This window comes from Seriola lalandi, unplaced genomic scaffold (assembly GCF_002814215.2).
Source record: "Seriola lalandi dorsalis isolate HSWRI2012SDOR001 ecotype SW California unplaced genomic scaffold, Sedor1 jcf7180002054672, whole genome shotgun sequence".
Classification (NCBI taxonomy): domain Eukaryota; kingdom Metazoa; phylum Chordata; class Actinopteri; order Carangiformes; family Carangidae; genus Seriola; species Seriola lalandi.
In genome coordinates, this window is record NW_019525225.1 from 2,476,012 (window position 1) to 2,502,172 (window position 26,161).

The 26,161-nt window shown below is 38.4% G+C and overlaps 2 protein-coding genes across 4 annotated transcripts in view; both read right to left on the reverse strand.

Moving 5' to 3' along the window:
- Positions 1–868: 868 nt before the first annotated feature.
- Positions 869–11,094, reverse strand: il13ra2 (interleukin 13 receptor, alpha 2). Of its 2 annotated transcripts, XM_023421603.2 has the most exons (10): positions 10,886–11,094; positions 10,461–10,587; positions 9,845–9,996; positions 8,568–8,724; positions 8,332–8,452; positions 7,487–7,671; positions 7,166–7,320; positions 5,574–5,721; positions 2,427–2,544; positions 869–2,325 (listed from the first exon to the last, which is right to left on the reverse strand). In XM_023421603.2, exons 2-10 carry the CDS (start codon positions 10,549–10,551, stop codon positions 2,238–2,240), a joined length of 1,215 nt encoding a protein of 404 aa, XP_023277371.1. In that variant the 5' UTR covers positions 10,552–10,587; positions 10,886–11,094; the 3' UTR covers positions 869–2,237. The 2 variants fall into 2 exon arrangements, with proteins under 2 accessions (XP_023277371.1, XP_023277372.1); XM_023421604.2 differs by lacking the exons at positions 869–2,325; positions 2,427–2,544 and adding an exon at positions 3,088–4,130.
- Positions 11,095–14,182: 3,088 nt separating this feature from the next.
- Positions 14,183–26,161, reverse strand: part of lrch2 (leucine-rich repeats and calponin homology (CH) domain containing 2) — a 32,887-nt gene continuing 20,908 nt past the window's right edge. For both annotated transcript variants that reach the window (XM_087178025.1, XM_023421489.2), the window contains 3 exons: positions 20,997–21,134; positions 20,687–20,764; positions 14,183–19,808 (listed from right to left, as the gene is read on the reverse strand). In XM_087178025.1, coding sequence (XP_087034151.1) covers positions 19,689–19,808; positions 20,687–20,764; positions 20,997–21,134 — 336 coding nt within the window. In that variant the 3' untranslated portion in view covers positions 14,183–19,688. The remainder of the gene's footprint in view (positions 19,809–20,686; positions 20,765–20,996; positions 21,135–26,161) is intronic.

Consider the following 26,161-nt stretch of genomic DNA (forward strand, 5'->3'; position numbering starts at 1 on the left):
CTGTCATTTGATTGTTCACACATGTATTCATTCCACTCACATCCATATTTACCCAACTGATGCTATTGACTGACTCAGATACCTCAATTTCACAATACTGGTGTATTGTCTTTGCTGTACATAAAATATTTTTTTTCTCTTTTAGACAAAGGCAGCTGTGATGGATACATATGAACATACAGCATGTTAGATTGTTCTTCTATGACTAGTATAGAAGTTGCAGCAAACTTAGCAAATGGAGCCTCCTTCTGTGTGGTAAAATCATTCATAGAAACATTGACTTGCAGGTTGAGAAATACTATACTATGACTTGGTGAATATGCAAGTAAAACTATGCTCAAAGCAATCTGATAAGATGACTACAAAAGCATTATGTACAAAGTACAGCAGTGATTGCTGTTATTGTTCCTGACTTTATACAAATATACCATGATTCATTAATAATAAATAAAACACAGATTCCAGCTATTTTATTCATGAAACCAAGGTTGAGCAGATGTTAAATACTGTATCATTACCAAAGCATTTTCATTTTAAAAAGTAAATTACCCCTTCATGTTTACTTCTGTGAAATTTAATTGATTTGATAAGGGGGCATTCAATGGACCATACTACTTTTATGTTAGGGATCAAAGCTGAATCTGATAAGTCGGAACCAGAGAATTTTGCCTTTTACAGTTCTCAAAAGAGTCAGTTTTCAAACAGACAAGAAGTTGAGCAAATTCAGTTGATATGATCAATTTCTGCTACAGTCTCCTCCTTTTGCCCTGAATAACACTTTTATCAGAGGCAGACACTTTCAAATTCATTGTACCTAATATTCACTAACAAACTTTCTTGAAAGAATTTACACTTCTACAGCGTATAGTAACTTCAACAGCAGACTTTATTTGAAATAGGCCACAAAATTAAACAGGAGTCAGTTCACAATGAAATACTTACTGGTTCCCACAGTTTTGTTTCCCAGAACCCATCTTACAAAAATAGCCTACTGGTTTTTATTAAACTGCCCAATTGTTCCCATTGACTTGTTTTCTTCCACTGTGCTCTATATTTAAGTGTCGGACAAAAAAGTAGTTGTGTATTTAAATACAGTAGGAGTTCAAAATATTCCCACAATATGAGAACATGGAAGCTACATCTTTCGCATTTTCTTTATTTCTTTGTTTTTTTTAAGTTGTTAAGAGTAGATAGTTAGGTACCTGGATGTGAGGTCACATTATAAATGATACTTTAGAGCTCATTATAAAGTGACGACAACATTCAACTCTACGTTTTAATACAACAAAATGTACCAAAATGTAAAAGAAGGGAGGGCGCATTTAGTGTAACGGTTGATGTAAATGAGGCATTTTGGCATATTTGAACAAATATTATTTAACAGTTACGTAAACATTGTTTTGCATTCATGTTATGATTCAAACCCTTCAAAACAAAAACAAAAAAAATACTAGAACAGGCAAGGAGCTGTGGCATTAAAACCCCCTGACACACTCATTTCTTCCGTATTAACCCATTTAAAAATCCTCTCAGTTAAATTCTGCAGGCGATTAAAGACTTCACTTACTGAAGTGTGCAGTAAAGACATAGTACAAAACCATTTCACATGTTTTATCTCTGTGTGGTGGATTTAAACACAAAACATATAATTTCTTGTTTTAACTATCTGGCAAGAGTTGAGGCAAAAAGTGAAAATAAAAAAATATAATAAAATAACCCATAAAACATCGTTAATTCTCCACCACACACAAAAAAAACCCTTACTGATTGGATTAACTATCAAATAAGTAATAAAACATCAAACACAAATTCCCAAAAGATAAGTAATTGCTCCTCAACACAACATCTGCAAACTATTCTCTGCTGACTAACTCAGCTGGCAAGCGGTAGCCATAAAATAAGCAACCCCTCATTATAACTGACACTCTTCTCCATAAACATAACATGTCCAGTTAACATGACATCACAGAGTAGTTCATAAAAATGTAAGCATTTTCATAAAAATGTAAACAAAAAAGGCAAGCGCAGTACAGCATGTTGAAATAGTATAATACTGTTTGTAAATATTATATTTGTTTGTAAATAACTTTCAGTCTAATACGGAGTATCTTCAGTATGTGTTAGCAGTGGTTACAAACACTTTGAGGGCTGCGTAGTGTGATTTTCAATATAGAGACCCTGAAGAATGAGAGAGATGGAGTGCAACATTAAAATATCCGTCGGATGAACGTGTCTTTTTAGGCCTCCACCACTGTAAGAACTGAATTTCTGGCAAATAGGCTGGTGAGCAGAGAGTCCGGCTTCTTCTCTTGTCTTGATCTCATCCTAGAATGGAAGCACAGTCTGAAGTGAGCTCATCTTCTAATATCATTGTATATCTTAGTGTGTGTGTTTGCATGAAGTACTGTATATATGTATGTACTCACACTTTGAGCACTGCCACCATACACAGAGTCAGCATCAGTATGGCTATGATGGCGATGGCAATATATACATAAACTGGTATCATGTCCCATTCTGGTTCAGGTGTGACTTCTTTCATTTCTAAAACAGACAAACACACACACACACACACACACACACACATATGAGGTCTATCTTAACATTTATGAGTTTTTTTTTTTTTACAAATCTCTTCATCAAAAAACATCTATCAATGAACAAGTGAACTAAAATCTACATAACAACAATAAATCAGCATGAATAAAATGTCCAAACAAAGCAGAAGATCAAGATCATTTTATAGATCAATGAGTAGTTTGGAGACATTTTGTGTTAGCACTATACTACAACATTTTTAAATGAGAAATTTAAAAAATGTTCATGAGGGTAAAAAGTGCTGACTTTCAGAATCAACTTTAAGATCACACTCATGTCACTGTCATCTGGCACTGTCTAAGTTGTTTCAAGTAAAGTATGGTGGAGATCAGAGCCAAAACAACACAACAGATGTCTGCAGGTCATCAAAAGCAGACTGTTACACTGTACTTGTCAGCAAAAATAAACATTTCAAGGGGCCTAATATTGATCCTTGAGGAACACCTTTATCAACCACCTGGAGTACAAAGAAGGAGACTCACACCAGCACAGAGTTTGATCATTTATTCTTTGTAAATGACAATGAGATACAGATGGAGATATTTAATGTCAATTTTCTCAGAAGAAATAGGAATTGGAATTTTGACAAAGAAGTAAGTCATGGAAGTCTAAATAAACTGGCAATAGATTTGGCAAATAGTCAAGACAAACATTAAACATCAAAATAAAAAATTAGGCCGCCTAGAAAACAGTGCACACAGCCAAATACAGCTGGGACAGCTGAGTCCCATAATCAACTAGCTAGATAATAATTGAAAAAACAGTGCCTTAAGAATTATAGTTATGTAACTCAAGTGACTAATGTGTCCATTTAAGAGAAAATACCACAATGTACAAAAAAATCACTCACTTGTGTCTTTTTTTCTCACAAAATAGTTTTTCTCGTGCCATGCAGTTCTTTTTGTGGACAACTCCCTTTACTTGGGGAGTGCAGACACATGGATATAGTATAGCTAGGCAGACAACTTGAGTCACTAATTGTGCAACAAAGGCAGAATTTTCTCCTTCAGTACCTGTACCTTGTTCGGGCTGTTTTTGTACACACTTGGAACCTATAAACTTTCAAACACTTTTTTCTAAGTTCCTGGTTTATGAAAAGTCTCTTGAGGACTCATTGTGCTTGTTATGGTACATCTGTGAAAAATGTTATTCTTCAGTACAACATGACTGCAACTGCAGCGAGGACTGTAGCCTCTACACATGGGGCGCCTGCTTAGACCACTACGCCACACGACACCCCCAAAATGACAGTAATTTACATTCAAAATTTTAATGCAACACTGAAAATAATCTCAAAAAACAAAGATTTTTAAGATAGATTAACATTAATGTTCAAATGACAATAATGTTGTGTAAGTGTCTAAATTTCCATACAAATTGAAAATGAATCCAGTTACCACAAATAAACTGACAGAAAGCAATGTTTCCTTTCTATTTAATTTTGTTCAGGACATTGCCAGTACAGCACGAAGCCTAAACAGAAGATGATCCTTCACCCTTGTGACGAACAATGGACAGGACCTTTGTGACATCTGTGGAAAGATTTTTTAAAAATTATGAAGTTTGCTTGTGTTTTTGTTTTGTAAAAGCAGAACTGTTATTTTGTTATTCTGACACACATGGTGGAGGTGACATAAATGAAATATTGAAATGCCAAACACGTTAGAGTGAAATTCCGCAAAATGTCAGGTATTGTCAGTGCGTTATGTATTTTTATGGCTCTCTGTATCTGAACATTTTTACGAATGAAAACATTTTGATTTACATTGTTACTTCATCAAACAAAATCCTCTTTAACACTGAAAATGGTATGGAGGAAAATCATAAAGTCTAATGTAATAATTTCAATTAAAGCTGACATTAGAATAGAAAGATATCAAGATCATGAAATGAATAATAATAAATAATAAAATGAATCTTACTATGATGAGGACATCAAGGTCTTCCAGCTGGTAATCCACAAAGTTAGCATGACTCATGAAGACTTGTTGATGTGGCTTAAGACTAAAAAGTTGCTTTACATCTTAATCTGTAATTCATTTACCCACTGGAAACACACTCTGAATATATCCTTCAGAAATTATTAAATACAAATCCCTCATGAATTTAAACTCATGATTAGGGATGTCCTGATCAAGTTTTTTTGGCCCATCCAAGTCTCTTAATATTGGGTATTAAATTAGATTGGTTTGATCCGATAACTTATATATTTTAGGAGCTTCTTGATCCAAGGAACCCTCCATGAACAATACATATTTCTGTGAGAATCTGTGGAAACGGATTAAAAAACCTTGCACATGGATAGTACACGGATCAGTAAACCATGCAGGCGGACTGGAAAACCGTTGCAAAAACACGTACAACTGAACTGTAATGGTGTCTATAGCAAAGTATTGTTTAAAAATATAATCTTCTTCGTCGGGTTCCCCAATTATGATAAGTGACGTAAAGTGTATACTATACTATACATTTAGAGTCAAGTAGCATTTCTTTGATATGATTGATCTGAATTTTTCCACGTTTCCTATCTCTCAATATCTCTTTATCGATGTGTTTTTAGGCATTTCAGACAGTTATACTAAAGTGTGATTGTAAAATCAGGTTTAAATGCAAAAAACGCTGGTGTTACATTTATGACATTCTAGGATTCTCCCCTAAATATTCATTTTTCTACCACAAGAGCCCTGGGGGGCTCCGTGTACTGAAGGTCATGGTTCAAAAATATAAAGTTTATAAGCCTAAATTATGGATGTGATGTGGATGACAGTGCAGTTGGAAGAAGGAATGAAGACCCAGTTCACACATGGTTGTACAGTAGTGTGTAGTGCAGACAGCAGACAAAGCACACACAGCACACAAACTGACAACAGCTAGGTTTAAATTCACAGTTACTCACAGAATTAACATTGATTAGTGACAGATAATGAATACTGATGTATTTAATGCAGTGATGTAGTAAATTTAAACATCATTACCTGGATGGCAGGTTGTACGACTCCACTCACTCCAAAAGCTTTTGTCTACACAGTACTTGTGCAATTTGGACCGAACCCTGAGGCAGTTTCTCTCATAGTTGTTGAGGAGGGGCAGAGTCAGGCTTGTCTGCTCGGTTAAAATCTTCTGCTGTTAATAATTTAAAAAGTAGAGAAATTATTTGAGTATAACATAAGTCAGAGTCAGAGAGTTAATGCTCAGTGCCAAAACTTCCTTAAATTACGTATCAACATTTTCTCAAAGTAGCTGTCACAAAAACATCTGGCAGCTAAAGATCCAGAAAAGTTTCTCAGGAGTCAGCGGAGGACAAATTAGTGTTACATTGCTATTGGATTTCCACGAACCACAAACCTAATTATAATGTTACTCCATGTCTATTAAATGTGTTAAGTGTGTGGAATTTACAAATGAGGTTGTTATTATGATCATTTATCTACCAAAAATATTTATATACTTCTACTCATATGTCTCAGAACTTTTTACAAATGTCACAAACTACTGCTGCTCTGTTATGTGTGTGTTGAAGTCTTTGCATGACAAATCATAACCACCAATGTCTTTTATAGCTTGGGGGTGTGATCATTTTGTGCCTCAGATGACTTGGAATTACATATTCTGACAGAAAGACAAAAACTAAGCTGTAGGCTGAATCCTATGATTGGCTGTCATCAAAACTAACAAGAATCTGAATTTGGTGTTGACATAATTAGTCAAATACTTGCAGAGGGATGGATAATTGGAGACAGATGACAGATAATTGCAGAGGGAATAAAGCAAATGGCTGGAATCAGGACTGGAACTATTTTCTACACAGACATTCTGGGAGTGTTCTTGGAAATAAGAAGACACAATGCTCAAGTTAAAAGAAGATGCTGTTGCAGTTTGAAGTTTTAAAGTTGTGTCGCTTGTTATTCGACTCCTCCCTGTATACTTATACAACTCTCACAGAAGCTCTGGCTCTGCAATAACTCCTGCGTCTGTTTAAGCCCATTCAAGACAGAGGTGGAAAGCTACACACATTAATAGGATTTCTGAAAGGATAGCTCTGGTTGGTGGCAGTGAGTGACTCAAAGGGATAGTTCGGGTTTTTTGACGTGGGGTTGTGTGAGGTTGTCATGCATAGTCAGTACATTACTTCAATCAAATCCTGAGCAGCGCGCTCCCAGTTATGAGATCCCACCATGAGCACCGGCAGACTAGCAGAGCTATGTGTTGCTGTGCACCTGCAGAGCGCACTGTAGCGGAATGATAGGAAGACGGTACTTCAGCGGTTGAAAAATGTAGTTCCAAAGGAAAGTGCTTAAATGTTCTACATGAAGCATACATTTAAACAGGTTGTTTCGGTGGGGGTTCTTAAAAGTGTCTAAAACACTTTTTTTCTGCTGGCCCCGTGCTCTGCTGCCGGTGCCCTAGGTGGAATCTCCTAACTGGGAGTGCGCTGCTCAGGATCTAATGCAGGTATTGTACCGACTATGCATCCACCAAGTCACACAGCCCCACGTCAAAAAACCTGAACTCTCCCTTTAAGAGTGTTTTATCAGGGGGAAAAAAGGACTCATTAGGTAAACCATACCAATACAATCTTTCCATCAGGTCCCGCTTGACTGCGTTCCACCTCCCATTCTAGACAGTGCCCAGGAACCTTCCCAACAGGACTCTCCCACTGTAATTCCAACTGCCCATCTGGGCGTGTTTGCAAATGTAGTTTCTCTGTGGTTTCAGGCTTCACTGCATGAATATTAAAACAAGGTAGATGTTTACAGATTACAAACTGGAGGAATCCGAGAGGAAAACCAACAGCAGATCTGCAGTAAAGACTACAAATACAAGGTCAAAACATGAGGACAAAAATGACTATATCCTCACTGAGCAGTCAGTGAAGGCAAACATGTACCATGGTTTTGGATTTGCAGGGAGATGAATGTTGGTTTTAGGGGTCCGTGAGGTGAGGAGCCGTTTATGCAGATGTTGATGTCAGTGAAATCAGGGAGAGGTTTCCCTGTGAAGTTGCAACCGGTCCTGACACTGTGTGAAATCATATATTTCGGGCACTCCTCTGCTTGTTCCAGTTCTTTGTGCCTGGGGAAGAGACAGACCAGATGACACACTGCTTACAATGCTATTATCTATTCATCCAGACATGTTTTTTTGAGTGTTGCAAGCAACAATGACGTATGATGTAAATGATACTACAAGCTTGGAGGGTATGTAAACGAAAAAAAAAAAAAAAACTGTAAGATGAAAGTTGAGCTCCAGTTTGTATATGGTTCCTAACAGTCGTGGTTAGGTGAATATAAAATGGTTAAAAGTGGTTGATTTGGAACTGGCTGTCAATCTAACATGCTCACAATCACAAAGTTAAAATGCTGATGTTTAGCAGGTAGCGTATAGCTTGATCACCATCTGAGTTTAGCTTGTTAGTATGCCAAACATTTCCTAATCCACGATAAACACAAGGGGAATGATGTTAGTTTAGCAGGTATTTGTGGTTTATGACCAATAAACCAAGGTAATGGAGAAGGTGAAATTTTGATCTGCTGTTGGCTCTAGATGAAGATCACCATATTGATTAAAATAGGAAACATGAATGTCTATATGAAATTTCAAGGCATCAAAGTAGTTATACTGACAAAAATTTCATGGGAATCCATCCAATAGTAGTGAAGATTTTTTGCTTTGGATCAAAGTAGCTACTGATCATTACTGGTGTGGCTTAAAAAAAAAAAAAAAATGAAATACCAGAAATATAAACTTTGCTGTGAGTTGGCTGGCAGCTTTTGGTTGCTTTCCCAGTTGCACTCCATGTTCTCCATGTTATGGAAGACACAGACGAAATCCTTGACTGTGGTACCGACAACACCTAGAGGTAGAACAATCAATGTCAACTGCATACACTTTCAAAAACAGTCAGGATCATATAAACATCTCCCTATATTTATTTTCAACCACACATTTGTACAACCTCAATGACTGACCTGTGGTGGGAGGTTTCTGGACCAGTTCAGTGTAGCTCGTACTCTTGATCATAGTGCCGTTGGTGCATGGTCCACTCAGCAAAGTGTACACTCTCACTCTAACGTCCTCCATCAGATCAAACTGGGCACTGTATGACCTGCTAGGTGTCCTGATGGCCTTTCAATCCAGAAACACAAATCTGTTATTCAGATTGCGTTTATTATGTGTATTGGGTGTATTTACAGAGATGCCAATGGAAACTGGACTTTCGATGAAATATAATCCGACACTGTGCTTCCCTGTGGACTTCTTTTTGATTATTGTTAGTTAGTCCTGTTTTTGAGAAAATTTGCCGTCCCACCAAGTAACCTGAGAAAACAATATCTCTGAAGCATTCAAGTATGGCAAGGAACTGTTAATATCCTGCCAACAATAAATTCACCACATCAAATGTGTGGCAATAACGAATGGAGTTTTTCAGAAAGTCACAGCCAAACTTTGATAGTTTATTTGAAACATCAGTTAAAATTGGTTGAACTGTATGAGACGCAGAACAGTCAAAATAGGCGACATTATGTCAATGTAGTCACAGAGATTATCACAGCATCACTCATTGTGACAGACAAGATCATTAGCATGGCTCATTGCCAAGTTCTCCACACCTCAGTTTCTGTAATTGCCTAATTCCTCTTTCTAATTGTTCACCTGCCTGCTTGACTAAGCTTCTGGCTGCCACTCCTTTGTAACATTTCCTGCCTGCTTTGTTTGCATGGTTTTGGATATTCCAGTGAAAACTGTTTCCCTGCCATCACTGACAACATCATTGTACTTTTGGGTCTTGAATTTCTCAGAGCATGATAGTTATCATCATCCTTGCTTCTTGCATCTGATATCAACATCCCTTGCATCAACATTACTACATCTGGATTGTTGTCCCAGCCCTGCTTAGCATTTTATGGTTTGCTTATTTTTGGTTAAGCACATCATGGTCATCCATAGATATATGACTCAGACCTTAGGCATTTTCCCAACAAAAAAACCCAACAATGATTAAAAAAATATATATCCACAGTGATGAAAGACTTTTTTAACCAGAATGAACCAGGTTGTCTGAAGTGGAGCAAGCGGCAACAATAATGAGCAGCCCATTTAATGATCCTTTGAGGAGCCTGCCATATACTGTTGTAGCTACATGAATATCATTTTAGATAAGTATTCAAAATACAGACTTTTACATCTGTTAAATCTGTATTTTTATGCCTGGATCTCATACCATGTAGGAATGGGAATTACTTACAGTCCAGCTGTTCTTGTATGTGTTGAAGTATTCCAGCTGGTACAGTTTTGGGCACTCTGTCATGTTGATCAAGCTGGCTGGGGGGCTCCATGTAATCTCAAGATGTCCAAGATGACCAGGGTCTAATATCTTAAGGTCCTCGGGAGGTTCCACTGCAAGTGTTTCATGATAGAGGTTGAATGTGAATTCCCAGTCACACCCAAACACCATAATTAGATCCAGGGCCAACCAAAGAGTTCAATCAATCAAAATCTACTTTATGAGCATGCAGATGTTGCCTGGTAATTACAATTATAATTGGACTGCATGAGTAACTTTTAATAAAAGGCGTTATTGTTCTTACAGCAAGTTGCTTTTGGCGTTATTAGCGCAAGTGGATTTCTTTTCATTTCTCCAGGCACAAAGTTGCACCTGAACTGGCAACCATCCCCTGATTCTGTGGAACAACTTACTCACTGCGCGCCTCATTAAATTAAATTCATTTGGTTTTATTTGGTTACCTCGGAGCACCACAGAATGATTTCGGTTTTTCGGGGGGTTTAGGTAATTCAAGAACAAACAAATAAGAAAGACAAACGAATGAGTGAATAATTGTAGCAAACAAATCTGGACCAACCTGTAAGTTCACTGCAATGTATGCTTTCCCTCCAGCTTATAAAGAGCAGCATCAGTGTAGCTGGGTGAATCACCGCGGATTTACTTCCCATCAGTATAATCTACAGGTTACACGTTTCTAACCGAGACTGAAAAAACAAATAGAGTGAAGAAGATGTAAAAATGGCAAAATAGAGTCAAGATGTAGGCTATACTGCCAGAGCGAGCTCATTTTAAATTATACTATTAAACTGTAATGCCATTGGATTTACAGGTTGATTAAAAATGAAATAAAATAAAAATTAAAAGCATGGAAACAAAATTAAAAAAAGATCACAAAAAATATCTTGTCCAAAATACTGTCCGGGTGACTTTTCCCCGTGGTATGCAAGTAGATCAAATAATGCTGAGCGAAATAAAGCTGTCAGACGAATGCAGTCTACTTACCTGAAGAGAGGAGGGCTGCTTTCCTACTGTAGCAGGTTCAGGCGAAGTTTAGGAGACTGACACATCGTGGGCTGGACTGACCCATTTGTATGCTGCTCAAGTGGAATTGTTAACCTTGTAAAGTGTCCATCCCCCCTCCCGTATAATGTTTTGGTTCTAAGTAATCAGGAAACTGTGAGGAATCGGTGAGTATCAATGTGGTTTAGGTTGCAGAGGAAGGAGAATGGGAAGGGTAGTGGCGGGGGGTGCGGTGGGTGGTGAAAAGACATTGCTGCTACAAGTGATAAGTGACTTGTGTCATGTTGGCTCTTGTGCATTCACCACTTTTGTGGATGGTTAAACATTCCACCGAAAGGCTCGTCACGCCTGGTCACAGTGATATCTCTGTGGTACGTCTGTATGAGTCACACACTGACACGTACAACCAAGCACACGTGTCACAGATTTTTATTTTTAATCGGAAGGAAATATTGTCTTTAAATCTAAAATGATCATTACGTAATTTCATCACCAGTGTCCCCTGACAAACAGTGACTAGCAGAAATAAGGACATGATCCCTCACCAGCGTCCCACCCATAAACTCTTAATTGTTTGGGTGCATACAGAACTTGGATTGGCTGTGATGATAAACCAGTTCTTCAACTTGAACTTGGGCTTTTACCCTGCCTGACAATGATGTCAAACAATGGCTTTTGGGGTCACTGTAAAAGAGTACATGCTGTACTGTATGCTGCATCCCACTTACTGCACTTAAGTACAATTTTGAGGTACTTTACTTAAGTAATTCCACAATAATTCCAGTTATAACAATGTTGAAAACCTCCCTTTCTACATCAGAATATTAAATTTTATTGATTTTCAAAACTATTTGAAGAATCACATTATGCTCTTCATACACTAAATTGAAACATAAAGCATCCGTTACACCAAAGACTACAATGGGTTTTCCTGCATGATCAATGAATATTATACATATATTGAATATTAACTTTCAGTTAAGTGTTTAACTCTGATGATAATCTAATGTTCATGTTAGAACAGGTTGAGGTCTGTGGGTGAGTTTGAAAATGAGAAATTGCTATTTCCTCAACACAGAGTAAAAAATAGGATGTCATACAAATGATGTCTATGGTGATATTTATAGTACACTGTGGTGATTTGGTTGAGCATAAGCAGAACATAAGCAGAAACAGTAAGTTATTCATAATAGCTAAAACCAAGAACAAACAGACATGGTTTGTATCGACGGCGCTACAGTATATACTCAGATAAACATCCCCTTAATTTTACTGTAATTGATTTATCTGGCCCCTTTTGGGGATATTGGATCAAATGTGGTAACACCAAATTCCCTTTTAAAGTCACATTGGAAAAACCTATCTGGTTATACAATTACAATTAAGGTGATTTTTCTACCACAATTGCTTTTTCTCCTTCAAAATATATATACCAATGTTCCTCGCTAAATCCATTTTACTTCAAAGCTAGATTCAATAATTCTTCCCTTTGTATGGAATTATAAATCTCATAGAATAAAGAAGTACATATCAGCCAGGGGACTTTTACTACCTAATTTTATGTATTATTACAGACATACATCCCATTGCATCTTGGTTAGCTTTGCTTCCCAGAGATAGAATGAGATCATTGCCTGCCATACTTTATATCATTTTATCTCCAGTTCATCTCAGTAAAACATGCTATAAACTCAGTCCCATAATACAATTTCTTCCTTGTTGTCAATATAAGCAAGGCCAGGTGATATCATGCAAGTGATTGTATTATTGTATTATTTATAGTGAGGCACACGACACTCAAAAAACATAGAACTAGTCAAGCAAGTGTTGGGCACAGTAAAAGCAGACAAGACTGCTCAAGAAATTATGCCAGGAGGTTGAACAGACTGGAGGAACCAAAGGAGTCAGAAGAAACCCCTTGAGCTGCAGACACAGTTGGGACCGCTGGGGATGGTAGCTCGGGAGGGGGAGAGACTCATGGAACAGCTTGGGAGGACAACCCAGTGGCAGGAGAGTCAGGAAAGGAGGAAACCCAGATGCTGGGAATAGGTAGCGTTTCGGGAAAAACATACAGACCAAAAAGATGGGTGGAATACATGCAGAGAGCTAACAGGGAAGCTTGCCAAAATCTATCTCCTTTTCCCAGGAAAAGAAACATGCAGGTGTGTGCTTGTACATCCAAGCACTGAAGAGAATAGTTTTTCCCCCATACCTCATCAAGGCCACCTCACAACCATTGAACCTAAATACAAGTCTGGCCTTGAAATGCCATCATTATGGTTTTTTACTGGATTAACTCTTCAGCCTCAGCAGTTTTTTCCAGGTGCTCTCCATGAAGAAATGGCAGCTTGGCAGCTGGATGAAACTACAGAGGCATGCAGACATGTAATTTTCATCCGCAAATAAGATTGCAGAGCAGCCATCAACCTCACAACAACTTACCATAAGACAGTGAGGAAGTGTTCAACTATGAGAAACATTATGAAAAAAAATGTGAAAGAATAACATAAATGACAGTATAAACCACTTTAAGATTGATTGGGCATTAGTGAGAAATTACATTATCCTTGGAAAAGAGTGATATATCACTGGGAATTAGTCATTCTCAAGTTATGGGAAAAGCATTTATGAAGCTTGGTGTAAGTTCAGTCAGGAAGACTATCTCTATTCCGCTTCCATTCACAATTCTCTCATTTTCTCCCTCTCTCACCGCACTCCTCGTAAACAGCTGACCTCAGGTGTTCGGCATCCGATCTCAACCAGCCAATCACATTGTCCCTGCCATACTTTATGACTTTATGGGGGGGGGCTGAACACAGAGACTGACCATAGTACAGCTTGACATGAAACGAAGGAAGGCTCAGGCTGCAGATTCAGGGAAGCAGAAACAGAAAAGGGCTGTTACTGGGACACATGAAACATATCTGACTGGGAAACTGGAACAGAACAAAAACATCGCAGGTGTCATGTGACAAAGTGATTTTGCAAAAACAAGTTTTGAGTGACCTAAGACTGACTTAATGATGAGTCCCATTCATTGTGTCTTACCATATGAGTAACTACACTTTGTTTTTTCTTACAGTCCTTGTCTCATACATTGATCTGAATCTTCCAAAGAAGCCAGTTCCTGATTAGTCACTATCAATTGTAAATTTTATGAGCTGTTGCATTCCGACAATAAACCACTCTATTATTAAAAGATATTGCTTTATGTTGCAAGCAAGGGAGCCTACTATTTAGAGCCTGAGGTGCATTTAATAAAAACAAGACAGCCTAAGCTGCAAAGAATTTGACTTTATTTTATAGTGACCACGTTTGCTTTTTAAGAAAACCCTGGAATTTATACAGATGATATATACAGGTTCATTCAGTATCCTTGCATGCATTTGACTTGTTTTAAAATACAAAAAGCTTGTATACATGAGTTTTAAATGTTCTCGGCAGTGTAGTATTTAGACATGTCTCACTGTTTCACTGTTTTCTTTGGATGAGATGACAAGTGTTAAATCATAACAAGCAAAATTCCTGATATCTGTTGTGGCACATGAACCAATTACAGGTACAGGTGTAGTTGTAGTGCAATGGATTTATGACATACACATTGCAAAACAGAGATCAGCACCACTATCTGTAGAAAATGATGTGCCAGTTTGACTCCATGTTGCAGGTATTGCTGAATGTTCATTAAGTTGCAAGTGTGCTGTAAAGGGAGTGTCACGTAACAGCATAACGAAAAACATTCTATACATTGCTTTTCCTCAAAAACACGCAAACTTGCTCCCAGGCCTCATAAAACACCCTCCGTCAAACCTATCTGTTTGTCGAATCTGTATAAAAGAACTGAACCAAGAACTGGATAGAAATGTTCTTGAGGTAAAACACTATGTTCACAGATGACGACACACACATTAATGTATAAAAATGACAATCAGCTACAACTTTTGATTAACAGAAGTTCTACATACTGTTTGATTTCCACCTCCTTGAAGCAGAGCCAACCTTTTTTAAGGATAGGTTCACATTTTTTCAAGTCAGTCTTGAAACAACACTCACATGCCCGAATTTTCTGTTGCTACAAACTTTCATTCAGTCCATACTGGCCATGAAGAAACCCCTTTCTATAGGTAAGTGATGGGGGACAGAAACTCACAGAAAAAAAAAAGAAAAACTTCTTAAAGTTCAGCTAAAGTTAAGGAGTCAGAGTAGTTACAGTCTTTTTCGCAGCCACAACTCAGCAATAACTGTATTGTACTAAAAGAGAAATGTCGCAATAAAATGATTACATTTTGAAGATACCCAAATGATGCAGCCTTAATTTAGCTTTGGCTGAACTTCAGAAACCATTGGTGTGAGGATTTCTTTATGGCCAGTTTAAACAGGACAAATGATTACAGCCACTCTAAAGTGTGTCAGCATATGTACTATGCACAGGTATTAATGTGACTGCTGTTTTAAGATGATTTAACAGTGTGTATCGATCCTTCAAACAAAGGCATAGCAACCAGCTAAACATGCAATCACACAGTATGTGATATTTAATATTCTGATTGGAAATCAGTACACAAACTATCTGAATACTCTTAATACAAGTTTTGCCGGAGCAGTGTGTGTGTGTGTGTGTGTGTGTGTGTCTGTCTATGCTTGCTTGCGTGCTTGTGTGTGTGTGTCATCGATGCATCAGCAGACATCTGACCATAAATGTTGATAGTTGCCATGGTAATGCTTCCGCTGAATCTGTTTTGGTACGGGATTATTTACACTAAAAGTGATGAATGAAAGGGATAGTGTAACGCACAGCATTGTTAGCTGGTAAAACAAGAATAAGGCATCAGTGTGGTGACACAAGCACAGGTATACAAACAGAAAACAGGAGTCACACACAATCTTGGGAGGTGCCGCCTCGCATAGACATCAGAGGAAGGAGGTGAGAGCCCCACACTTACCTTCAATGCATTGAACTTATTTATAAGGGTGCCCAACAACATCTCTTTATTAATTGGAATTCCAGCCTGCATGTACCAGCATGTGTGTGAGTTAATGAGGAAATTAACTTTGATGGAAAACAGACAGATGAAAAATAGAATCAAAAAGGAAAGAAAGCCAACTTTCACCAGAATAAATACACAAAGGGAGAAAAAAACATGCCCCAGCATAGATTGCCCATCACCTTGGATATAAAAAAAATAAATAAGAAATTATTTTTAAAAAAACAAACAAAAAGAACATTACACAAGATGTGAGTCATGTCTGCCATGTCTATAGGTGTATGAAATGTTGGTAATTGCCACTGTTACAAAGACAAAGAGTTTTCAGGGTTTTCCTGTGGGGAAAGGGTTTCATGTTACTACTGTTATGTTTTATGAAGCTGATAAAAGCTAAACCAAGGTTCACAATGGTTCTGATGTTAAGAGAAGGTCATACTTGGTTCACGTGATTCAACCTCTTTCCTCAGGAGAGATCATTTTAATTTGTTTGTGCTCCTCTCCTATGACACATTATATTATTCACCTTAATCCGACATGGTTCACCACAACAGTACGATCATTTTGCCACACTGTTCTCTTTCTGGTAGGTCTTTCTTTCTTTCGTGCCTCCTCTCACTCACTATGAAGCTATCATGAAAATGTATTCAATTTCAACCTCTGCAAAGTTGAATTTGTTTCTTTCAAGCTTTTCACTCATCTCACATAAATTAACCCTGTGTTATCTGGAAAACCCAAGACAACTGAATACATGCAGCGACATATGGGACAATATTGCATACCTACAGCAAGATACGGCAGTAAGTGAACATCATTTTTAGGCATCCGGAGCGATTTTTAAATTTTCATCACAAAAAGCATCTAAATCTAAAACACCCAAAATTTGACACAGCAAACCTGAGGTAGGTCATGCATCATTTCAAGTTTTTCGTTGTCTCTGAACTTGTAATTTTAGACTGATGAAGATAGTGAGAAGTCACAGTGGTGCCATCAGTAATAATGCCTTCCCTGTGTGACTCTTGTTGTTAAGCTGAGCCAGCCAGCTTCAGTGATTCTAACAAAGCTGTGTCTGCTACAATTCTGAGTTTATTTTTCAAATGATCTGCTTGTGTTTCGTAATAGATGAACGATGCACTTTTAGTATTGTTAGAAATGTGCCTATCCATTAAAAGCTGCTCGATTGATAAATATATGGCAGCCAGGGCCATAAAAGATGGCGTGTGTGCAGCAGCAGAAAACTGTGTAATGGACGAGGCTATTTCCAGAGGCAGACAGTTTTTGAGTGAGTGCACGTAGCCCAACACTGATATCATTCATTGTGATTTTCTGAAGAAGAGACAGGTGTGACTTGTGATTGTGATGATTTGTGCATAAGTTTTTCACTGGAAGCCTGATAAACTGCAAGGCCTGTCTGATTTTTTTTTTCTTTTTATATCTCAGTCGTACCTGTTCTTTGGAATACAATGGCGAGGTTCTCATGAACAGTATTCATATCAGGACATCCATGGGACGTACAAGTTACAGCAGAGATGGCGCTTTTGTTAAATAAAGTCTAAAACATCCTGTTCACTTGTAGGTGAAAACAGAAGTACAGAGAATTGTTAAAACCATAATGCATGGGTTAAAAAGAAAAAAAAATGCATTTAATAAACTTATAAACCTGAAATAATTAAAGATACCCCTCTTTTAAGGCACAGTATATGTCATGTTTTTAGATGTTACAAGGCTGTTGAATATGATGACACAAAACTCTGCTTTGTGAGCCTAGTTGAACTCGCAAAGCCTGTGCCATAGTCAGAGGTCGTTTGATTGATATTTAATTGATGTTATGTCAATGTGCCAACAACGTATCTCTGATAGAGGCCAAGACAGGTCATTCATTTCTCTTTAGAGGTGCATTTTCAAATTCAGTATGCTCTGTGGCTATGTGAGAAATGGAGTAATGGAGCATGAATAATGATTACTCAGTAACTTTACACACACAGACACACACACAGACACACACACACACACACAACATCAAATGGTGTGTTTGATCCGATCATGACTCTCATGCCAACCACCTGTCAAGAAATTTTGCCCCCTAGAAAAATGAATTAATAAATAAGCAACAGATGACAAAGTGATTTTAAAATACAAAAGGCTAAATAAATAGGGTGATTAAATTAGCAGATTCTCTTATACTGTCACATAACTTGAATTTTCTGTTTACAAATCCATGAAGTCCATAAAGATCATGTGAATATGTTCAACTCTTGCTCAATGTTTGTAACAGAATTAAGCCTCTCTTGTGCTGTCAGCACTGATGTCTGCTATATTGACAAATGAAGTCAAAATATTTGTTTTAAGCTTCCAGACTGAGTGCTTCTCACAGACACTGGAGTTCCTCAGTTTGACATCCTAGATACAGAAAAAATAAGAGATACTAACTGCTCAGCCACACCTGAACAGTTAGTCAGGGTTAAGACACACAAAGCAACAACATATAAATATAGAACAAGTGAATAAATACATAAATAATTTCATTTCCCTGAAATAATTAACTGTATCAGAAACCGCAAACAGCAGGGTGGGCCGGTAGTTTGCAGGAGTGATGACCTCTTACTAGAGGCTCATCACTCAGACCCCTCCACTCACAAACAAATACTGTATAACATGTTTCATCTGAGCGTATGCAAAGTAATAAAATCCTAGCTGCTTGGGGTATAACGTGGCAAACCCAGGTTCTGAACTGAATGACGATTGATGATTGGGAAGAAAGTATAAAACCTTTAGAAAAGTTAGAATACTATTTTTCAAAAACAGAAACCTTGCTTGTAAACTGGAAAAATGCTACAAAACTGGACCGTCATGCTTTTGGCAACAGCCAAACATGTTCTCACAGTGGTCAAATGTCACCTTGTCCTGGTGCATGCAGGTGTGTATTGAGAAAGACAGGTTTGCACATGATTTGTAGTTAGACAGTAGACAGTAGTTTAAAGATGTGAAAAACACACCTACTATAGCGTGACTCCCACTGAGTTGCCACATCTATAATTAGCTCCTTCTCAGAGGAAAGCCTCCAAGAGCAAGAGGAGAGATGATTCCTCAAATGCAATATTGCCCAGCAAATCAAAACTACTTATGAATCAGGCTTGGCTGCTGAAAAAAAGGTACAGTAGGGACCTGATGTAAACATGTAAAAAACAGAATCCTAATAAATTCAAAAATGAATTTTCATGATAAAAATCAGTTGCACAAAAAAGAAGAGAAACTCAAGAGTGTAAGAACCACTTGAGGTTTAGGGTTAGGAGGCCAGCGTGCAGCTTATGTCTCTTTAGTGAAAGAGTGAGTTACATGTCTGTCCTCTCCTCACCGCCTATGTGTTCAACACCTGCATGGAAATGTTGTCAACACTGGCACTTGCAGGCTCAATAATCACTGAGCATGTTGAGAGGGATGTGCAGGTCTTTCTAATGACCCTTTGTCTTGTCTGTCTCTGCCCGGCAAGTCCAAACTGTGCAGCTCAGGAAAACACACAGTCACATTTCAAGTCCACACACATTAGTCCACACACGAACAGGATACAAATGAAAATGCGATGGACAGGAAGTGGGTGGCAGCTGACATCATATGGGAGGACAGAGGTATTTCAGCCGCCTGTCTCCTGTTTCAGTCAGGCAGAAGCAGACTCCCAAAAACCCACCGCCCACTGGGTCCTCACCCCGAGGGGCTCTCTGGTCCCTGGCAATATGGTGTGGGTTTGGGCTGGGGACAGGGGTTGACTGGATGACCGCAGGTTGGACGCAACATTCAGGCTTGCGTCAAACTGCTGACAGTTGTGTTGGTTTCAACGCGGGCAGGTCCAGCAGAGCCTGGACAGTCACTCCCACCTTCACCAGACCGCGCTCTTCCAGGATGTGATGGGGCAGACACAGCTTGTCCTGAGTAACGGCAGAAAAGAAAGGTGCAGTTTACACAGCTTTTCCTCTCTGTCACTACTTAAGGAGTTGGTTCACCCACATTAGAAAGAAAAACATACTTTCTCACTCACTTCTAACAGATATCAACCAACCGTGCAGGTTTTTAGATATTAATCTCTCAGATTTCTGTCTGTGATCTTTATCATCAAAGATTTTCTCACCATGTTGTATTTAATTAAAATATTGTGTGTACTTTATATGATTAATAGTTCTTCAGGAAACTTGGGACTTATCCAAGAAAATTTGTGGTGACTTTCTGAACTCTAGTAATAACACACTTCTTCATTCTCTATAAAATTAATTTTACATATCCTTTATTAAAGGATCAGTTTACTCAAAACAAAAGAAAAAAAAGACATACTCTTCTCATCACAATAAATGTTTGATAGATAGTTTAGGCGGAGCGGTTTTGATTTGTCTCTTTGTGCACCGGGACCATAGTAGTGTATTATTAGGTGCGTGCAGAAATATCAGTAAAAGCTCCCTCAGTACCTGGGAAAATTACACCCATACTACGGAATAAAAAAAAAATTGAATGATCTTCCTTATCAACCTTATATGCAACTATATCCCTAATTGTGAAACAAAATCACTGCTTAATAGACGAAATTTTCCATCTGTGGGAAGCTCGGCTAAATGAAGGTATAAACCAGACCAGTGAGCATGAATTAACTTGCAGGGATACAATCAGTCATTCATGAGGTTTGTAATTTATTTTCCATAGCTAAGGTCACTAATCCTGGTAAAGCAATATAAATAAAATGTTAGCTTGTTTTGGCATATTGTAAGTATTGTATATAAGTATTGCATGACTGAGAATGAAAGGTATTTGATATTACCTGTGGAACACCCAGCTTCTTACAGGCATCCAAGAAGTTCTCCACATTCCTACGGCATTTAGCCATGCTAAGCTTTGGCTGGAAGCCAGAATATCAATCATGTTAGCCATTAAAAGCAGAACAAACAAAAACAGATTATATCGCTGTAAGGTCATGTAGACGGCAATACATGTAACAGCTAATAACTACATACAGTTAGAAAGCTATTAGGAAGAAAAGCCCTTTTATTATCACAAAGTAGTACTTTTGAAGAATCCATAACTCTATAGCACTTTGATTTCAAATAAAATGAACCTTTTTATGTGCTTACCACTGCGGGCGATGGCACATGGATGCTGGCAACAGACCGAGGACAAATGTGATTGGCTAAATGGCAAAGGACGACCCCATCCATTAGAGCAGCTCCAACATCGTCTGGGAGCAACACCTTCAGTCTGGACTCGATGTTCTGCAAACACATTAACAATGATCTCATGACATTACCGTCCTTAAAAAAGGTGTTTGATTCATTTATTTTTACTGTATTATTCACAGTGAGTTATGTCTCCTTTCTGTCCTACACTTACCAGGAATGTGCCACTGAGACTCTGTGTTTGTAAGAGTGGCTACAAGCAAGTGCCTGCTCAGGCAGAAAGTGCATGCGGTTGTGCGAAGCTGCCGAGCTGAGGAGATTATCCAGGCCTGCACTGCACTGTATGAGTTAGTCATATTTGGGTATGTTTACAAAATAATGTCACTACTGTAAATACGGTGAGGAAAGCTGTTTACGTTATCATATTGTGTGACTGATAATAGTCCTGTTTAATATTATTTTTGATTTTCCAGGGAGTATTGTTTTTGGAAAAAGAAAGGTTGACGTGCTTCACATACACCCGAGGATGTGTATTTTTGACTCACAGTTCAGGTATTTACTACCTGGTGTTCCCTAGGACTGGAGATATAAATTACCCCAGTAGCAGGTCATCTGTATTGTTATTGTACTAAGTGTTGTTTTAAAAGACTGGTCGTGTGTGTGTGTCTGGAAAGTAAATGAAGTTCAAAACAGGTGCTTTCTGCTTCTAAAAGTGAAATATTAGTTGAATGGAAGACACTTTTGGGACTGCGATCGTGCTCTCTTCCTGCAAGAAGAAATATTAGTTTAATGGCCCAATGCTGTCAGTATAAAAACAATTCATGTGGTAGATTTCTGGTAATTCTTTAAACTTTAAAACTCTTGAACAGACTTTGAAACAGATGTCAAATTTCAAACAGGCCTACTTAATGACAGTTCAATCATATTACGCTCAACAATCCTAAGTCAAGGTCCACTTGCAAGCTTTTTACAGAGCTTTCAACCACAATCCATAGTCCTTCCTCGCCAGAGTTTGCTCAGTTGTCCTGAATATACTGCAGCTCAGTTGTAATCAGGTGAACTAAGTACAGAACATTAGTTGCAGTATATAGGGGAAGATGCTAACCCCTGTCTCTGTTCAAATATGGCCGCCTTAATGTTTCTCTAGACTGTCGGTGAAGTCTGACACCTTCCCACTCAGTGCTGTGACTAATTCTGTTTCTGATGACCACTACGAAAATTCGATTGGTTGAAGAGGGCTGCAAGATGTGGCTGATTCACACTCAACATATTGCACTAGACTGGAACTGCTGTAACAGTGACGGGAAACACACACTCAAGCTGGAAACCATTGAGGGAAAGAGAAGGGTAAAACCGTGTGAATATGAACAGGCTGTTGCACTGCTGCTGTTGTTGGAGTGCTGAACAAAAAGCTCCTGAAAAGTGACCTCATTCTACCTCAACTACTGCTGAAGACAAAAGTTGTCTTCACTCACCGTTTCAATCCCTCTCTTCAAGCCGGCTATATTGTGTCTGTGCCTGATCATGTATTTTTGTCTCAATTTCCTCTGCTGCAATGATGATAAATTCTTGCTGTTTTGCACCTCTAAATGGAAATAAAATGAAATACATTTTGCATAAGCCCAAACAAAGCTATGACACATTTTTCCCTAACCTTGATGAAGCACTTTCGTAAGTATGGACAAGCATCATTTGACTGTTCAGCTCCAAAAGAGGGCTGCAAACCCCTAGTCAAATTTTGGAGCAAAAGATATATCCAAGGCGCCTCAGATCCTGTCTACAGGTGTGAATGTGAGCGTGAATGGTTGTTTGTCAGCCCGGACCGGCCACCTGTCCAGGATGTACCCTGCCCTGTCACACAATGGAGCTAATGGATGGATTCCAATATGCGTCAAAGAAGCCGAAGGCATAACTGAATTTTAATGAATGTGTCGTGACATCTTTTGGCACCAAAAGGTTCTTGCCAGTGTCCAGTGTTGATCTTGGTTTATCTGATGGTGTTTTTTAATCATGACCCAGTTATTGAAATATAAAGGACGTCAGACATGATGCATTCCTCAGATCGGATTAGACAGGATATGACTATTGTTCATACCACAATGAATTCACAGCAGTCACAGATCTTCATCTTGGTAATGCATTTTATTGAAGTTAATTGTCTGCAATTTGATGTTTCATGTGTACACTATAAAACGCTTTCTTGCTTTCTCCATAAAGCTGATGAAAAAAGTTTTTCTTTCTGATGTCGCCATTGTCTCAGTTTTCTAAATGTGAGACTCTGGTCCACGCACTCTGTTCTTTTCTGTCAGCGTGACGGTCTGACGTCAGTTGTAGTTTCCTTTCTGAATATTTTGCTGGGGCAAGAAAGTAGTGCAATTTCTTCCCGGCCATTACAATGATATCTTTGAGGTTGAAAGTTCATTCTTGACCATGGGAACAGTAAACCACTGTTTCCAAGGTCAAGAATGAACTTCAAACTTAATGTTCAGAAAAATGGAAATGAAATGACTCATCAACATAAATAGTGCCCCAGTTCCTTGTGAAAGAAGTCAGTGGTGGGTTTGCCAGTAAAGGGCACGTCCACTCCATTGTTCTCAGCATGGAAAGCATTGCTGGAAAGCCTTTTGTTGCTGTTGCTTCTCAACCTTTGAACACCATCTCCCTTTTGTAAAACACTTTGAAAGTGTTGTTTTGGAAAGTCCTTTGACTATATGCATGATTAAGATAATTGAGAACATCTGTAGTAAAAATGGTTCTGAATCAGATGTAACAGGCACATTGTCCATCTGTACACATCTGTAAATCTTTGTATTTCACAGACCATGATCAACAGATAATTTTTGTGACAAGAGATGACAGGTTGAAACTTCATTAGCGTGATGATCTCATGCGGGCTCCGAGATCTCTGTGGGGTGGATCCCCTGTCTCACTGACAAAGTGTGCAAGAGTAATGTTTGGTCTCTCCCAGCACAATAGCAAATGTTTACATCCTTTTTCTTCTAGAACGTGTAAGCCACCTTTCAATCTTATCTTCAAGCTGTTTTCCTTTTCTTATCGCCTTTGTCTACATTTGACTTAAAGCCAAGGACACCATGATCTTTTCACATAGTTTAGGTGTGTCTGACAGTCTCCAACATGCTGGCTTGATTCTCCTCTGTTTCTGTACAGATGTCTTGCAATCGAACCCTGTGTTTTTCTACAGGCATTAGCACCTGGGTGTATGACAGTATATGACAGGGTATATGGGCTAGACACTGTCAATATTAATGTGGTCAGTCTGGTTATTCAGCTTAAAAGTACCTCATCCACACAGTGGCCTGCCAACAGGGCAAGCAGTGCTTGCCCAGTTAAAGCTAAAAATATTTAAAAAATGGACACCAACTAGAACGATAATGAAGTGGAAGCGATATAAAGGATCCCATAAAGGATCAGATATTGTCTGTTAGCATCCATCATGTAATTTACTGCCCTCTTGTGGGGCTAGAAGGCTATTGTCTCTGGAAGCTAGCTTGACTTCCAGCTGTTGTATCTATAGTTTCTGTCATATTCGTGGGCATGACCGTGTCACCCATGACAAAGGCCGGGGCTTGTCAAGCCGAGAGGGGTGCAGCACTTTTTGCACGCATGCACATTGAGGCCTCAATGAGGTTTTGTTCGTGTCATGCGAGCACACAAGGACACACATGCATGTGCATGTGGGTGAAACAATATACAGTCCTGCCACTGGTTTCCCACTATTCCACCGATTGACAGGTGGCAGCAATGTGCCAAGATATGCAGCAATGGACTTACAAATACAAGCAATAAGAGAACTGCTAGCTTTATAAACATAGATGTAAACAACGCAGGATTTAAAATACTTAAAGTCCTACTCTACTCAAAAATGTATTTTGGTACTAAAAGGCTGTTTTCATCTGGTGAAAGTGGAAAGTTTCTCTGTGCTGACTTGTGAAATCAGGGCGTCAGTTTGGTAAAGTAACTTACACAAGTATGATACGGAAACCTGAAGCCTGCATTGCACATACATTGAGAGTCGTCTTTCAATGATGTAAGAGACTTGTATCCAGCAGTTCAACTTTTGAAATGAAAAAGAAATTTCTGAACAGGCCGTTTAGTGTTTTGGAAAAATGTTATGAGACACGAATTATTATTCAAAGCAGAGTATTTATACAGTATATCTCTTCAAACGTGCCTGGAGGAGATCTTTCTTGTTTGTTCGACCCTATGATACATTGGTGAGTGACACTGAATGCTTGTTAGCCTGTGGATATTACTCCTGATTCCTGATTCATGCTGTCTGTGGACTTTGGAAAGACTCACTGCTGCAGTTTTTAAGTTTCAGTGTCTATTTGTTTTGCATTTTTATCTAAATACTTTTACCCTCTCTATGTCGTTTGTTTTTATCTGCTGCTGTCATGATTTAACATACATATGAGTTGATAGATTTTTCTTTATTTACTCAAAAGCACACAATATTATCACAGTAAGTTAAGTAAAATTACCTGCAGCTTAATATTTGGGATTGTAATGAAGCAACATCAAGTTAGTGAGCCCTGCACTCTGTGGCCCGAAAGGTGCACAATACCCAATACTTAAAATACTTGACAAATTTGAGGTCCACATCAGGTATATACCGAGGGAAAATTACACTTGAACTAGCACTATTATACTATTATACTATTAAACTGACACTTAATTAACTTTATGTAATCATCTTGTCATTCATGTGCTATTTTTGAAGCATATCCTCATCCTCTGTATGAAGACATGGCAGCCCGCAGTAACAAGGCTTCTTTCTAGCAGTGCTACATTATAAGAAGCATGTTTTACATTTAGCATTCCATCAACGACTATTACAACACCCAAAAAACTACTGTACGAGTACTTAAGCAAGACTACTACTAGAAAGGTTGGTAGTTTCCAATGGGCAGCCATCTACTTGAGAAGAAATTAGCAAGAGCAAAGTGGTGATGAGGCATCATGGTCAGGCACCAAGTGAAAGAGGAGAAAAGTTGAACTTGAACAGCACAATATAATGCACTGCAGAGGCCTCAAATATGAGATGAGTCAGTTATTTGTTGGACACACAGTACAGTAGGACTCAACTTATTAGGAAGCACGTG